Raw genomic sequence first — 17,920 nt, forward strand, 5'->3', positions numbered from 1 at the left:
CTGGTATGTTTATCCCCAAAAGTTGCAATAACCCTAATAGTGTAAGTAGCTGAACTCAAACTTTTTAGCAGATCATAAATATATTTCTTCCAATTCAATTTCCCATTAATATGCACACTCCAGAATTTTGAATATTCTGTCTTAGCAATAGACTAGCGTTCAAAGCCTATATTTATCAATGGTGTTATGCCATTTAGTGTACAGAATGCTCTTCGTTAAAGAGGTTATATCTACTCATGTAGCTTACCAATCTCTCTTTCATGATTGTTTCAAATATTTTTGAGAATGAAGACAGCAGTGAAACTGACCTGTAGTTTTCAATACTTTTCACGACTCGTGCATGCTTTCAGTATTCTTAGAAAATACCTGAACCAAACGATTCATTTATTATTCTTGTTAATAGGGCTTGTACGCTATCTATGCAAACCTTCAGAACAGAGACACGCACTTTATCTGTGCCTACTGACTTCTTATTTTGTAATTGTTGTACTGACTTCCTAACTTCAAGCTCTGTTGGGGGAAACAACATCATTGTGCTTGTTGTATAAGTCATTGTGGGTGCTACATGTGTTTTGGGAGCATTTTGCCACAGCTTCTTCATAATAGCAGAGAAATAGTAATTTACGAAATTTTCTAATTCACGAGGACTTTCTGTTATTCTACCCCAGCTTTGATTTATTTGTTGTTAAGCCTTTTCCAATTTTTGTTTTGTATCCTCCCACACCAATTTGCTTTTATTTTCTGCATTATGTATTAATTTATCATTGAGTGACTTTTTTTCTGCGAACAGTACCCTCACATATATTTTCCATACCTGTGACAGTATTCAAAGACCTGTGTATTAGTGCAGTGTTTCGCAAGGAACTGAGAAATTTACGTATCTATGAGGACTTTCTGTTACCTGCAGTTATCCATCTATTTTCCTCTCCTGAAGCAGTAGAAACAGCTACTTTCGGAAATGCACTTCACTTAGCGTTTAAATTGCTTTCCAGATACACTTCATCCCAGGTCTGATTTGCCAATGTCCTAAAAAAGCACATATCTTATGACCTGAAAAAATCCTTTTGTAGTCCTGCAGCTCTGTGGGTTTCGAAATGAACCTATCTTTAGCTTTATTATCTGATAGTAATGAGCCAAGATCTCTTATAAATAGTTCACAATTTTCCCTGTGAATGTTCATATTTACACGGTCTGAAATTGAAGGTGAACTTTTCGAAACCTTCTTATCAGTGTGTACCATTTATGCCACACTAAGTGCTCAAAAAGATTAGGGAGTTATTACTAGTTTCACTTTCAACACGTACGTTAATATTCATGCCTCCACATATTATTACGCTAGTTTTGTGGGCTGAGAGCCTTTCAGTTAATTTATTGATGGAACTCTCTAGGCTATTCTGTCCTGTAAATTTCTTTTTATCCCTGAATAATTACTGCAACTAACATCCATTTGAACCTGTTTACTAGATACGTCTTTTAATACCCCTCTACTGTTTTTACTGCACACAGTTCCAATGTAAACTGATGATTCCTTGATGTCCCATAATGTCTCCTAACATCCTATCCTATCTTTTAGTCAAATTGTGCCACAAATTTCTCTCCTCGCAATTATATTCAGTACTTCCTCATTAGTTACATGACCTACCGAAATTACCCTCAACATTTTTCTGTAGCAGCATATTGCAAAAGCTTCTATTTTCTTCTTGTTTGAACTGCTAATCATGTATGACTCGCTTCCACACAAACACCTTCATGGAAGACATCTTAAAACTTAAATTTATATTTGTTTTTAACAAATTTCTCTCCTCATCTTCACTAACTCTCAAAAATTTGCTAAATCCAGATTCTCTTCCATTATTGCTGCACACAATAAGAAAAAAAGAAAACTACTAATTACTATCATTATCACCAGCTAATGCAAAATCAATGCAAGACATCGGTTTTTACGTTCTTTAAGTTGTTCAGAATCCACAAACGCGAGTGAAGGAAGATAAGGGTCTAATTTCATGAGGACAAGGCCCTTACAGATGAACTCAGGGTCATGTTAAACTCTAGATCGCTCTGTAACTGGCTACGTCACACAGTTAAGTGTCAGTGGATGGCAAGAGCATACAATTTAAAAAAGTGTTCAAACTAAGTTCCAGGTTGAGCACAGCTTTACGTTCAAAAAGTGAAAACTGTTCTGTGAGACACTTAACCACATAATTTTCAAATATGACAAGCACATTATAACCTCAACTAGCAAGTGTAAAACCAGACAGCTGTTTTTAGAAAAGTTATACATCCTGTAAAGGCGTCTGATGCTGTTACACAGAGAGATGTGATATTGTCTGCAACCTATGCCGAAGAACAGAAACAAATTTTACTAATTTTTTCCCACCCTCCGCCCTCGAAGAGAACAGTGCGATTATGCCCACACACTAATCAGCCCATTAAGACTCGTTTTATTTTTTCACTTTCAATCTCTTAAAAGTCGTTATACGTACCGTGTTGAACAATGGTCATAAATGGGTAAATGAACAAAAAACGACACCACTGCCCATTTACGGGCATTTTAAATTAAACTGCAGTAATTTTCGAAAAGAATATTTTCACCAAGAATGAGTTCGTTGCGTGCAACAGAACAGTTTCCGTTACGCAGAGACCAGATGCTGGAGACACCTGGGATATACAACAGAAAAGGAGACCGTAAAGCAATCCAGAGAATCTATTTACATCAGAAGCGTACTCTGCCAATAAATAATAGAGATGCAAACAAACATATTAATAATACAGACCTTTCAACTATTTTTTCCTGGAATATATCAACTGCATACCATTTAGTGCTCGGCAATGTTTCAATGAAGGTTTTTGTTCATTCTATTTCGTTATATGAAATTGCTCTTAGCATTACTCATAACGATGGGGCTCTGATTGGAGCGCATTTCTTCCGTTAGAATCCGGTTTTTATTTATTAAATGATTTTTTTTTGGTTACTCTCAGATATATTTTGTTTATGACTTTTGTTCGTGTTATTAACAAGTAATTTATGTTTTTTGAGGAAGCTATAGTGTCAGTTGTCATCATGATGAAAGAATCTCTGGTTCGAGAGGTGTTAATAAATGTCAGGCGGTAGTATAATGCCTGCTTTGCCCGAAGCTGACGGGCTGGTGGGAAGCAAGATGTAGTGTTGTATGATACTTTGAGGTTGTCATGACATAATTTCCAATTTTCGTGGCTCATGTTGTCGTAATGAGCGCTTCCACACATTACGTTCCGCATGCGCTTCCCGTGTTCGGTGTAAAATAAAATAAGGCCTAATGAGATTGTAGGTTAGGGGTTGTGTATTGTTTGTAGAGCTGTTAGACGTTGGCAGCAAAATGAAGTTTACTGAACATTTGAGTGCTCATATTACTCCCGAGTGGAGAAAACAGTATATTAATTACGAGGTAATTTGTAAACCATTTGCTTTTTCCCCACTGTCATATCCTGGAATTTGTGATGTAGATTGCATGTTCTTTCAAGTAGTGGCGATACTCTTTATATGTGACCCGTTCCTTTCATTGCATTGCAGGAAATGAAAGCAATGCTTTATGCTGCTGTGGAGCAAGCACCTTCAGCAGAACTTGTTGAACCGGAGGTGTTATCTCGTTATTTCGCAAAATTTGATGAACAATTTTTCCACTACTGTGATAAAGAATTAGCGAAGATAAACACTTTTTATTCCGGTAAGCATTACTGTTGTTTAAAAGCAGACTATTGCATGTTGCTGCATATGCCGAACCATTTTGTTTTCGTTTGGGAAATGATGTGTATTTGCAGGCCCTTCATTCCCCTCCTGCCCACCTCTTCTCCTCCTTTATAACAAGATGATGGTTATTGGATAGAAGTTGCAGGTCCAGTTGCGTGAATGCGATATGTATACTGGTGCAGATTATGTGAAATGACTGAATCAGTACTGCAATACAGACTAAGAGTAAATATATTATGTGGCCACCTCTATTGTACTCCTGAATGTTTTATGCTTCTACAAAATTTTCTGCTGATAAAATCCATGGGCATGCAAATGGGTTGTTGTGGCAAAAGTACTGCCCCCTCGAATATTCTAACCACCTTTTTGGAAGAAGGTCCGTGCATCAGTGATGGAAACTGGTTGGTTTGAGCACAAAACAACAAATCATGGTCATAAAAATTATTCTGAGGTGAATACATAACAGCCACATATAAGGAGGCTGTCACCCTTAAGAGACAGAACAGATCACAAGTTCTTAAGATCAGGCTATCTCCTATGGTGAGAAACTTATTAGTGATGGATTGTGCAGACCAGTTTCATTGTGTAAAATTTTAACTGTGTGTTGTATACTACTATAACAAGGGTTTACCTGACAGTGGTCAACTATAGTGCAAATGTTTTAAAATTTTGCCTGTGTATTGGGAAATCTTATAAGTACCTATGCCAGAAGTGATTTTAGCGAGAGTTCCTCATTCTGCTAATGATTAGTAAGTCACTTAGTTATGCTTAGATTCTGAATTTGTAGTTTGTAATTTTTTGCTGTTTCAGGAATGGTTTTTAATGTGAAACTGTTGTGCATGATATTTGTGTTTTAAAATTGCTTTAGCAAATGGTGTCCACACTAATCTTTGAAAATTTTGGCCACAGTCTAGTACAAAGCAGTTTGATAGGCACATAAAAACAGTCATGTGGGAAAACAGCTATGTCACTGCTGGAGACCCACATCTTTGTTTTGCTGTCACTATTGTGAAGATCTGCAGAAGGATAATTTGAGGTTGGGCACATCAGATTACACTTGAGATGACATTTTATTAACAGTGAGAACAAAAATGAGATTATCTGTTGACACTAGACAACCCTTCCCCCTCCTCCCAGTTCATGAATAAGTTAAGTCAGTGTAACACACCAAAGTGTGCGTATAATTTAAGACAGTAAAAACCTTTATTAGATGTCGATTTTTGTTTTCCATGGTGGTGCTCTCAGAATGTATGTAGCATGTGCTAGTTTTGAATTTCTTCAGTCTTTATTTATTACTATTTTATAAAAGCTTATGTATTTCGTAAGTCAAAAATTTAATATGTACATTTTGGATGCATGGGATAATAAAGATGTGTAGTTACCTTATGCTGTCTTTAAAATACATATACAATTGTAATTTGAGTGTACTTGATTAAAATTCGTATTGTGTGCTATTAATACCATCGTATTCAAACTGCTACTTTGTGAGACTTTCTTTCATTAAACACATCACATGACCTCGTAGCATAATGGTGTTGAGTGATTTGGTGGATTAGCTTTTTTTACAAAATCACATTACTCAAGCTGTAGTAATTTCCATAGTGTTCATCATACTGACTGTATAAAACATGAATGTCGATTGACTGTAAATAAGTACTTTGGTTTTCTGTAGCTATTCTAGAACACAGTTACATTTTTTTTTTAAAAGCAACACTATGTATTGCTTCGTCCACGTTATCAGAAGAAATAATCATTGCCCATGGCCTGTTTACTTTGTGTTGGGAAAGTTTATGGAATTACGGAAGCGTCTGATCCCGCCTGTCTGCTTTGACCCATGACGTCACAAATATGGCGGAAACGACCATAAACCACGATTGTAATATGGCGCATATAAAGTTGGTACGTACACATTATGAGGACGAAAATACATCGAAAAACAAACACACACATTTTCCACAAAAAGCCTAATGACACTAACGGAACAAGTGCGGGAAATGGGGTGTTTTTGGGTGGGGACAAACTAAATATAAACAACTTTAGACACCCACCCCCATATAGAACGATGAGAAAAACAGACATCACAAAACTAAACACAATATCATCTGGAATCGGACACTTCCCTTGACCTATATAGCTTAACAGCAGCTCCCGATCCCATAAATTAGGATCAAACACTTCCCTTGGCCTATATAGCTCAAAAACATCTCCAGATACCAATATCAACAACACAGCCACACATTGGGATCGTACACTTCCCTAGACCTGCGCACTGTTAATTTTATCCGTGATATCCATTCCTGAACAAAAACGACAACCAGTTAATTTTACTAAAATTACCACACGATGTACAGCGAACAACACTAAATTAACCTTCACACACAATCGTTAACTCACTGAAACGAATTCCACTACAAACATAGCTGACACACTAACAATTATGGATAATGAGCAAAAGCAAACAGCCCATTACCCCACACAAACGGAAACACGGAAACCCTCAACATACCACCAGAGATCACAACAAACCACAACAAGACGACATCTACAAACACGCCACACTCACAAACCAAACTCAGCGCCGTCATGACGTCACAAACGACAACACCCTTACGTCACGGGTCAAAGCCGACGCGTGAGATCGGACGCTTCTGTTGACCCAAGTTTACTATGTCTTAGGACTGCCTGACTCACTCCAACTCATTTACTTCACACTAAACTAGAACTCTTACTGCTGCACACAGCTGTCATCACTCTCTGGCAGTCTTGTCATCTTACACACTGCAACTGGGAGCAGTATAGCTCCAGAATTCCTTTGATATTAGTGAGAACTGGAGGTGGTTGTATGCCAATGTGTTCAGAGCACTTGTTTACTGTTGCACTGACTGACACACACTAATATTATTCTTGAACAAAACCAAATAGTTACTAGATTCTAACTTCACATATAAGAATCCCGAGATTCTGATGTGTAAGATGATGTAATTTTCGTGAATCAGAATTCAGGGAGATGTTAAGATTTGGAAAACATTTGTCCATAATGTAATTCAGCGCGGTGAAGGTGAGAGAATTGCTTTTTGATGTACTGATTCTAGTGTAGGATGACACTTTCCCCTCTCCTCCACATCTGCCCTCTTAATTATTCGTCCCAAACTGGAGTTTGGTGTGAACCAAGATCAGCCAAGAGGCCAACGCTTGTCCAATTGACCGTGACATTTGCAGTGGGCTGCACTGTGGACTAACTACTGAGTGCTATGAATTGAAGCGATCAAGTAATGAATTTGTGTTCCTTTGCATTGCTTCCCTTTCATGTTCCTAGTAAGTGATAACACATCTGCAAACTGGCCAGCACCACCCTGTCATTGATGCATCACCTGCTTGAGTGTTTTATGGCCTCCACTTACTTTCTGGCTTGGACTGTTGCCTCCCACCCACACAGCCACGAGCTATCTGCATTGTCTTTCCTCCTCCATGCAGAGTCTGCTGCCACTATAAAGACTGTAGGGTTACTGTCACCTCTCTTGAATGTGCTTACACTTCTCTCAGAAGCCACAATGCCGGTACTTTGATTCCAGATCCTGAGTGATTACAGCCATAAATGTGGGCCTACAGTTATAGTACAAGGTGCCCCAGTTGACAAGCTTTTCCAAAAGTATCAGTAACAGATCACTTTTATATTAGATATTGAACTACAGACAGTGAACTACTAGGGTGTGACTGAAGGTAACCTAAAGAACACTTGTGAAAGTTAAGTCCATTGTCGTTAACTATTTCTTCTGTAGAAGCTCATGTATTCGAAGTAATCTCACTGGACACTGGACAGTTATTTTGTGGGTATTTGCAGCTTGAGGATCTCATCGTTGGTGTCTTTTCGGTGTCAATTGTGACAACAGATGGCACTGTGTGGAATTCCTACCTTTTGTTGTCAATATGTGTATTAGAAGAATGCTCTTAGTGGTTATGGGGACTGAAAAACCTTTGGATATTTTTTGACAACCTGAGAATAATGTTTGTGTCATAAAAAAATATAGTTTCAACTTGTTGACTCAGTTATATTGACAGTTTACCATCAATACAGCACCAATCTCCATTGAATGATAAGACTTAGCAAGTCACATTTTGTTCTGAATACATGTATTAACGTGGACGTTTGCTACTATGCAGTCACATTGCCGGCCATGATCAATGTCGAATTCATTCAAATTTGTGCTCGCTCTGCATAATCCTGATTCTCACTGTTGCGATACCATGTCAGCATACACATTCCTGACTTCCTGTTTGTTATTCATGCTACAAAGGTAACCATCTTTTCACAAGTTTAAGGAAGATTGTTACATAAATGTGGAAGAATTGCTGAACTTGCATCGACCCTTGTCAGTGGTAGTATCTAAGACACCACGCAATCTAGCTGTTGGCTGTCCTGTGCTGATCTGTTCTCCAGCCAGGACTTAATCCTTAAGAGGAATAGCCATGAGTCATCGGAATATGCAATTTATATAATTTCTTCTGAATTCTGGAAATATGTATCAGCAAAGAATGACACGACCATAGCATATGCATACAGATGAAGAATCTACAGATATAATAATTTAGTACTTATAATAAATATATAATCTCTGTTCTTGGATTTGCTGACATTTTTCTGTTAAGTTATTTAATCATCTGGGTATAATCTTAGAGTGATATAGGATTTGTCGTCGTAATGCAATAAATATAAATAGCTCAAATTATTCATCCACATAGAATATATAAGTATGCCCTCGTGGGGATGGAGAGGTGCTCAGCTGTGGCCTTCATTAAGGAAGCATCCTGGCATTTGCCTGAAATGATTTAGGAAAACGGAAATTGGGTTGGCCAGATGGAGCAGACTCCATCCTATTCTACTGTGAGGTCAGCGTCTACCTGCACTGCCACGTTTTATTGATCCCTATTGTACAATATTCTTGGATTTCCACACAATTTGCTCCATGTCTCTCTCTCTCTCTCTCTCTCTCTCTCTCTCTCTCTCTCTCTCTCTCTCTCTCTCTCACACACACACACACACACACACACACACACACACACACACACACACACCGTGGATTTATTAGTTATTTTTCTTTGAATGCTGTTAAATGTAATGTAGATGAGGTAGTCTGAAATACATTACCCTAAATTTACCATGTTGTGCTACATTGTGAAGCTTGGTGCCAGAGTCTTGAGCACACCTTCAGTTGTGCATGTTTTAAGGTGGTTTGGCACACGCACAACTAGCGTGACGTAATTGCCTTATGGGTAAAATATGTACAGTTTTGACACAAAATAGGCACGATTCACAGTGTGCACATCTAGCCCTTACCACTAAATAACAAGTTTACGTGAATGCCGCCAGATGGTAGCACACTGCAACAGGTTTTTATCCCCATTTGCTAGACATAAATCCTGCTAGGTGGTAGCATACTCCTCAGGTATGCCAATTCACTCTATATATAGTGAAATTAGATCAAACGTCAATATATGTTATAGTTATATTGATAGGAAAACCTATATGGGGTTGTGAATGAGATATAATATATTAAGTATTGTATTTCATCATACAATAATCCATTTGAGGTGCTGAGAACTATAAAGCACATCATTGCCAATTGTGAGACAGTAGCATTTATTCATGTGTCTGCCATCTGTTGATTTTACTGTGAATCAAGTTTATCTGTGCTGAAGGCCCACACTGTGTATATGAACATTCGTAAAAATCTGTCTCACTGGTTTCTCTGATATAACTCAAATGTGGGATTGACAGTCATGTGCTTTTAGACCTTATGACTCTCTGTGCCTCGTTTATATTTGTGATCAAGTGGCCATGTTGATATACAGTACTACTTGAATTTAATCATTTCCACAAATGTGGAGTGTGTTTGGAGTTGTTGGTTTACTGTGCTTGAATTGGCTTTTGTGTGCAGTGTCAACATGAGCTCTGCTGAATCTGTTTTAAATGCTAACAGAAAAGAAAATTACCAGAAAAATTACCTCCCAGACCAGATCCATTTACCATGAAATCAAATAAGAATGACTACATGTGAACATTTAACAAAGTAGTGTACAATAAGCGTAAGTTTTTGTGTGGCAACTTAAGAATGTCTAATTTTCACCCCAGCAGTTAATTCATTAACTAATACACATGTTAGGTATCTTGTACATTGGCCAAAAAAATTAAATGAAAATGCACAAAAACTCCCACTTACACAAAAATGCAAAATGGAGAGTAGTGAAAGCGTAAATATTATTTCATTCTTTAATTAAATATGTACAAAACAACAAAGATCCACAAAAACAATTTCTTCTTTTTTCAGAAAATTGTGATTATTATTATTATTATTATTACTATTATTATTACTGTTGTTATTAGTTTTGGCAATGGCTGTAATTGTATAAATATGTTGATGAACATAACTGTTGTACAGCAGATGCTATTAATTTCATACTTTGTTTTTATCTGAATCAAAAAATTTGTGAACACCCAGATTGTATCCTCATGAGCTGCCAATGGGTGGGTGGTGGCATACCGTTGTGGGAGGGGTGGGAAGGATAGTTGGTAGGATATTCCTCATTTCATGACATCATGAGAGGTAGTTAGAACCCTGGTGGACAATGAGAGTCAGTTGCTCCTGTCCTGGGTGGTACTGAGGCATGAGGGGATTGCTCCTTTGTGGCTGAATGGTGGGCCTTTGGGAGGTGGTGGATGACGGGAGAGATAAGGCATGGAAGATCTGTTTCTGTACAAGGTTGGGAGTGTGTTTTTGATCCATGAAGTCCTCACTAAGACCTTTGGTATATTTGGATATGGACTGCTTGCCATTACTGATGCGAAGGCCATGGTTGGCTAGGCTGTAGGGAAGGGACTTTTTGGTATGGGATGTGTGGCAGCTGTCAAAGGGGAGGTATTATTGGTGGTTGGTAGGTTTGATATGGAAGAAGGGTCTGATGTAACCATCTTTGAGGTGGAGGTCAGCGTCGAGGAAGGTAGCGTGTCTGGTTGAGAAGGACCAGGTGAAGCGAATGGGGGAGGAGGTTTTGAGGTTCTGAAGGGATGTGGGTAAGGTTTCCTCACCTTTGATCCAGATCACTAAGTAGTTCATCAGTCAGCCAGAACTAGGTGAGGGGTCAGAGATTCTGAGTGGTTAGGAACGATTCTTCTAGATGTCTCTAGAATATTTTGGCTTGGGATGGTACCATGCAGGTCTCCATTGGCATACCATGAATTTGTGATTCTTGAAGTTCTCCCGGCGGACATAATGTTCCATCATCTTTCGGGCGTGCACTCAGGACAGCGACAATTCTTCTTGCGATATTTCGGCTGGAAACCTCCCAGCCATCTTCAAGGCGAGTCGGAGACTGAGTTCATAGCGTTTGTGCGTGCCTATTTATACGTAGAGTCACGTGATACAAAGCTGCTGAGGATTGAAAGCGCATGCGTCAAAGATGTCAAAGTCGCCACTACTGCACTAGTCATAGATAAGATGTATATAGCAAAGATAAACATATAGCGCAGAGTGCAAAAAAAATAGTGCTGCTGCGAATCCACCGTGCTTGTAAATAAATAATTAATCTTTAAAAGTGGTAACATCTGTCGGAAGTGAAGATGCAGAATTTTTTTCCGAACGAAGGTGTGAAATAAGTGGTTTCCAAACATTGTCAAGATGAAATCCTTTGTCACGGTTTAGCAGGTTGTCGGCTAGTTGTATTTCTACAGCTTCCTTAACAACTGAGTCCCAGAAAGATGAAGCAGTAGTTAAAATCTTAACATCTTTATAATCCATGGCATGGCCAGTAGAAATGCAATGTTCGGTAACTTCTGATTTGTTGGACTGAAGAAGACATGTGAACTGCTGGTGTTCGACGCATCGTTCCTGTACAGTGCGCGTGGTTTGCCCTATGTAACGTTTGCCACACTCACAAGGGATTTCATAAACTCCCGCCTTTTGCAAGAGCAGATCATCCTTAACGGATCCCAACAAGGCTGCAGTCTTAGCTGGTGGGCGGAATATCACATCCACTTTATGTTTCTTCAAGATTCTAGCGATTTTAGAAGAAACATTACCCACGTATGGGAGAAAGGCTGTAGATTTCACTTCCCTTTCCACTTCCTCATCCTTTTCCTGTGATTTTTCCGCAGTTTTTATTTGCAGGGCTTTCTTAATCTGCTGTTGCGAATAGCCATTTCTCCTAAAAACTGCCTCCAGGTGTACAAGCTCATCCTGCAGGCTGTCAACATCAGACACTACATGAGCCCTGTGGACCAAAGTTTTCAGAACACTCATAATTTGCGACGGATGGTGGCAGCTAGACGCCTGCAAATACAGGTCTGTGTGTGTCGGCTTACGGTATTCGCAATGATCTAGGGATCCATTTTCTTTCCGGCGAACCAGCACATCCAGAAACAGTAAACAGCCATTCTTCTCTCGCTCCATAGTGAACTTGATGTTTCTGTGAATGGAACTGATAGAGTTTTTGGAACACCTCAATTCCATTCACGGAAACATCAAGTTCACTATGGAGCGAGAGAAGAATGGCTGTTTACCGTTTCTGGATGTGCTGGTTCACCGGAAAGAAAATGGATCCCTGGGTCATTGCGTATACTGTAAGCCCACACACACACAGACCTGTATATGCAGGCGTCTAGCTGCCACCATCTGTCGCAAATTATGAGTGTTCTGAAAACTTTGGTCCACAGGGCTCATGTAGTGTCTGATGTTGACAGCCTGCAGGATGAGCTTGTACACCTGGAGGCAGTTTTTAGGAGAAATGGCTATTCGCAACAGCAGATTAAGAAAGCCCTGCAAATAAAAACTGCGGAAAAATCACAGGAAAAGGATGAGGAAGTGGAAAGGGAAGTGAAATCTACAGCCTTTCTCCCATACGTGGGTAATGTTTCTTCTAAAATCGCTAGAATCTTGAAGAAACATAAAGTGGATGTGATATTCCGCCCACCAGCTGAGACTGCAGCCTTGTTGGGATTCGTTAAGGATGATCTGCTCTTGCGAAAGGTGGGAGTTTATGAAATCCCTTGTGAGTGTGGCAAACGTTACATAGGGCAAACCACGCGCACTGTACAGGAACGATGCATCGAACACCAGCAGTACACACGTCTTCTTCAGTCCAACAAATCAGCAGTTGCCGAACATTGCATTTCTACTGGCCATGCCATGGATTATAAAGATGTTAAGATTTTAACTACTGCTTCATCTTTCTGGGACTCAGTTATTAAGGAAGCTGTAGAAATACAACTGGCCAACAACCTGCTAAACCATGACGAAGGATTTCATCTTGACAATGCTTGGAAACCGCTTATTTCACACCTTCGTTTGGAAAGAAATTCTGCATCTTCACTTCCGACAGATGTTACCACTTTTAAAGATTAATTATTTGTTTACAAGCACAGTGGATTCGCAGCAGCACTATTTTTTTTGCACTCTGCGCTATATGTTTATCTTTGCTATATACATCTTATCTATGACTAGCGCAGTAGTGGCATCTTTGATATCTTTGACGTATGCACTTTCAATCCTCAGCAGCTTTGTATCACGTGACTCTCCGTATAAATAGGCACACGCAAACGGTATGAACTCGGTCTCCGACTCGCCTTGAAGATGGCTGGGAGGTTTCCAGCTGAAATATCGCAAGAAGAATTGTCGCTAAAGTGCACGCCCGAAAGATGATGGAACAATACCATGAATTTGTTTGTAGCTGATGTCTTCAAAGGTGAAGTAATTGTGAAGTGAAAATATAGTTGATTAAGATGACCAGGAAGGAGGTTGTAGGTTTGAAATGCGTTGGGAAAGGTAGTGTTCAATGGTGGTAAGGCCATGGGCATTAGGGATGTTGATATAAATAAGGGTGACATCAATAATAATGAGCAGGGCACCATGTGGTAAAGGAACAGGAACTGTGGAGAGTTGGTGGAGAAAATAGTTGGTGTCTTTTATACAGGAGGATAGGTTGCAGGTAATGGTTTGAAGGTGTTGGTCTATGCGGGCATAGATTCTCTCAGTGGGTGCACTGTAACCACCACAGTGGGGCATCCCAGGTGGCTGGGTTTATGGACTTTAGGGAGCATGTAGAAGGTAGGAATGTGAGGTGTTGTAGGGGTCAGTATTCATTCCTATTGTTACACACACTGCACCACCAAAAGATCATCAAACAAGGATTACCAACATACAGAGAAATGATGCAGATGGTTTAAGTAAACTGCTGGAAATTACTTGCTTGTCAGCTCCCGCGGGGCTTGCCGCAGTTTGGCTGGCAGCTTCGTGCTTGGCTACCATAGGGGCCCCAGCCTTTGTAGCATCTTTTCCCTTCCTTGCTGCATGTCTGTCCTCTTGCTATTCCTTTTCCCATTCCTTGGGGAACATGTCTGGGGTCTTTTTGGGAATGTTTTCCGCATTTTCAGTAGCTAACATAAGAACAGTCTCACGACTGTTTTTTCATTCCTTTTTTCCTTTCATCATTCACCTTCTTCAATACTTCCAACACTTCGGCATTTGAGACTCCTCTTTTTCTTCTTCCTCCCTCTGCATTCCTGAAGGCTGGCCCACATGTTAGACGCGTAACCGTTGATTGGGTACCACATAATACCCAGCCCTGGGTGGACAGGTGCACATACCCTCTGATAAAGGCCAGGCCCAGGTATGGGGAGATTACGTGAGCTGCTACCTTCCCAAATTGTCGATTGGTCCCTCTTTCAGGCATTCGGCAGGTGTGACTTGAGGTGTGAACAATCACCTAAGGTGGATGAGCTGCCCTCTGAGGGGAGGCCAGCATTCTACCATCTGCCACTAACAGTACTGTTTTGCTACATCTTGCTTCATGAAGGACATGGCCTCACAGATATGTGACCTCAAATTCAGCACTGCAGTTGTGAAATCACCCATTGTCAAGGTAACATTGCCATCTCCTCATCCTGCTGGGCAACAACCACCAAACATTTGCCTCCCGGGGCGAAGTCACCTGCTGCACAACCGGCAGGCCAGAAAGGACAGAAGGAATACTCCCGCAAAGACTTCCTACATCCCTCCGTCCAACAAACATCCGAGTCTTCCTCTGTCAATCGGAAACACTCCAAGAAGTCAAACAAAGGGAAACAGTCTGTTCCTTCACCAGCTAGGAGAGCCTCTTCGAAGATAGCTTCATGTGATACTCTCACCTGGCTGACCTCCAATGTCACCGGTGCGCACCACCAACCGCTTTTCTGTGCTGGGCTCCACAGAGTGACAGAGGGAGAATGCTGATACCTATGTAGCTCTCATGGAGCAGGATCCTCCAGCCTCTGCACCCTGTAGCAGTGTCTTTAAAGGCTGGCACTTGGCAGCTGCCGAGGTGACACCCCTTCATCTTTTCCCTCCTCCCCTTTCCTTGTTATGACTCCCCTTCAATGGAACGTTCATGGCCTGTGATGAAACAAAGAAGATTTACGGCCACTGTTAGAATCACGACATCTGCTTGTTCTCTGTCTCCAGGAAACAAAATTGCATGCTCAGGACCACTTAGAGCTCCAGAATTCTGTCCCAGTCCGTTTTGACTTCATTCATTATAAACAGTTGCGTGCACAGTGTCGTCACATTCTTTGGATAGCAAAAAAGCTAGGTGGATTTCATTTACTAGTTCTTTTAACAGTTCCACTCCCTCTTCCATTGTGTGGCCGAACCCCTGGCAGCTCTCTGGTATCAAGATCCATTCCCCAATTTTTGGCCTGACATTATGAGACTGTCATAGTGGATCCTATTTCTATCTCCAACACCTTGGGCTGCGGGTGGCTTGAGTCTTGCAGTTTACCAACTACTGCACATTGTGAATTTTGTACTGTTCTGCAATTGACCATCTCATCACTTTGTCCACTCATGGCATGAATGGCTTTCTGCAGAAATCCCAGCTGTGGCTGTGTTTTTAGATTTTGAGCCTACGACACCTGCTGGAGGTCTGGTAACTTCCGTAGTCTCTACAAATGGTGCTTCTGTGGCCGCATGCCCCGTTTCATTCTGGAATTTTTAAAAGACCAAGTTTTCAGGGTACATGCAGGTTCTGTCTTGTTGGACACATTTATCCAGGAAAATGGGTGTGCCTCAGCGTTCTGTCCTGATCGTTGTCCTCTTTGCTATCATCATCAACCCTATAATGACCTGTCTCCCACCAGGCATCTCCAGCTCCCTTTTCATTGACAATTTTGCCATCTATTATAGTTCTCCACAAAGTTGTCTCATTGAGCGCCGTCTTCAGTGATGTCTCTATCATCTTTACTCATGGAGCATCAACAACAGCTTTAGTTTTTCCACTGACAAAACTGTTTGTATGAATTTCTGGCACCATTTGTTGAAACTGCAACATTCCTGGGGCTTATGTTTGATAGGAAACTTTCTTGGTCCTCTCGTGCATCTTATCTGGCAGCCTGCTGTATGTGGTACCTCAATGTCCTAGATGTCCTGGGGAGCAGACCGAACCAACCTCATCTGTTTGTATCGGTCCCTTGTCCTCTCGAAACTAGACTATCGGTGTTTTGTTTATGCATCTGCATGTCCATCCCTCTTACGCCATCTCAATACTACCTATCATCATGGCACCCATTTGGCCACTTGTGCCTTTTACACTAGCCCGCTTGAGAGTCTGTATGCAGAAGCTGCCGAACTACCGACTACTGCTGTCCTATCGCCATAACTTTCTCCCCAGCAGATATGCAAGCTGCTTGTCTGCCATGCATGACCACTCATCCTATGCCTCCATCATTAATAACTCCTTTGATTGCCAGTATGAAGCGCGCCCCTCTTCTGTTATCTCCTGGAGTTTGCTTTCGACGCTTGCTCCCGCAGCTTAACTTAACACTACCTGCAACTTTCCCAGTGAGTGTAAACCCTTCACCACCTTGGCTTTATGCGGTGGTCCTTGTTCACCATGGCCATCATTCACTTCCTCAGGACACTACTCCAGCCTCACTCTGTCGTCTTCAGTTTCATAACCTTTGCACAGAACTTTACGGCAGTACCTTTGTGTCCAGTGATGGTTCTTGGACTGACTGTGGTGTCGCGTGTGCCTTCATCATTGGCACCAATGTTTTTCAGTATTGGCTTCCTGCACACTCTCAGTATTCACAGCAGAGCTCTTCGCCCTGTATCAGGCCAAGCAGTACGTCCAGAAACACAGGCTTTTCAATTGCGTCGTCTGCTCCAACTCTCTCTGTGTCCTTCAAAGGCTCTGTGTGCTGTACACTGCCCTTATCTTAGTGCCACGGGTCCAGGATAGCTGTCACTTGCTCACTATTGATGAAACCACTGTGAAGTTTATGTGGGTTTCTCGTCACATCAGTCTGATAGGAAACGAGGCCGCTGATGCTGCTGGCAAAGCTGCAGTCCTTGTACCTCAGCCTGCTAGTTCTTACATTCCCACTGATGAGCTCTGTGTTGCTGTCTGTAAGGTTCTCCCTGTATGGGAACAAGCTCTGGGTTGTTATTCCTCTCCCAGCAGCTGGGATGACATCCTCTCGGCCCTCTCACCTTGAGAAGATCATTTTAGCTAGGTTCTGTATTGGGCACTGTCTTTTTAGCCATCGCCATTTGTTAAGTGGTGCTCCCCCACCACTTTGTACTCATTGCACTAAACCTTTGACAGTCTGCCATTTCCTGGTGGAAAGCCCCTTTTTTTAACCACTAATGTTCTCGGTTGTGTTTGCCATCTGAGTTATTGGCCGTTTTAGCAAACGACGTGCAGGCTGTCGACCGCGTTTTACTTTTTATCTGTCATAGCAATATGGCAAGGGCCATTTAAGTTTTAGTTCAGGACCTCCATTTCTCTGTGGCATATTTTGTAGACCTTTCTCCACGTCTGTTTTTAGCTGTCTTCTCTTCCATTGATCGGGATTAATGTGTAGTCATTTTTAACTCCTCTCTTCATCTTTGTGTTCTACAGTTCTGACATGGGCACGTATGGCCCTAGTTGTTTTTGCACCCTAAAACAAAACAAAACAAACTTGCATGTCAGGATTACCAAATTTCTGAAATTTTTACTTCATATCTCCCTATGAATTCATTTCTTTCAATTTGTTTTCAAAACAGAAGGGAAAATAATGGAGTTTGAGGTTATACCTCGTCTAGATAAAATTTTCTGCAGGTCAAATAGTGCTTATACAGTTGACATGTTAATTTATACATTCTTCCATCATATTATGTAAATCCC

General features: G+C 40.9%; 1 protein-coding gene across 1 annotated transcript in view; it reads left to right on the plus strand.

Annotated features, from left to right (window-relative positions):
- The first annotated feature begins 3,091 nt into the window (after positions 1 to 3,091).
- The window catches only part of LOC126483690 (xenotropic and polytropic retrovirus receptor 1), a 111,449-nt gene continuing 96,620 nt past the window's right edge, over positions 3,092 to 17,920 (plus strand). Inside the window, exons 1-2 of the mRNA XM_050106778.1 lie at positions 3,092 to 3,425; positions 3,551 to 3,704. Coding sequence (XP_049962735.1) covers positions 3,357 to 3,425; positions 3,551 to 3,704 — 223 coding nt within the window. The 5' untranslated portion in view covers positions 3,092 to 3,356. The remainder of the gene's footprint in view (positions 3,426 to 3,550; positions 3,705 to 17,920) is intronic.

Source organism: Schistocerca serialis, chromosome 1 (genome assembly GCF_023864345.2).
Source record: "Schistocerca serialis cubense isolate TAMUIC-IGC-003099 chromosome 1, iqSchSeri2.2, whole genome shotgun sequence".
Classification (NCBI taxonomy): domain Eukaryota; kingdom Metazoa; phylum Arthropoda; class Insecta; order Orthoptera; family Acrididae; genus Schistocerca; species Schistocerca serialis.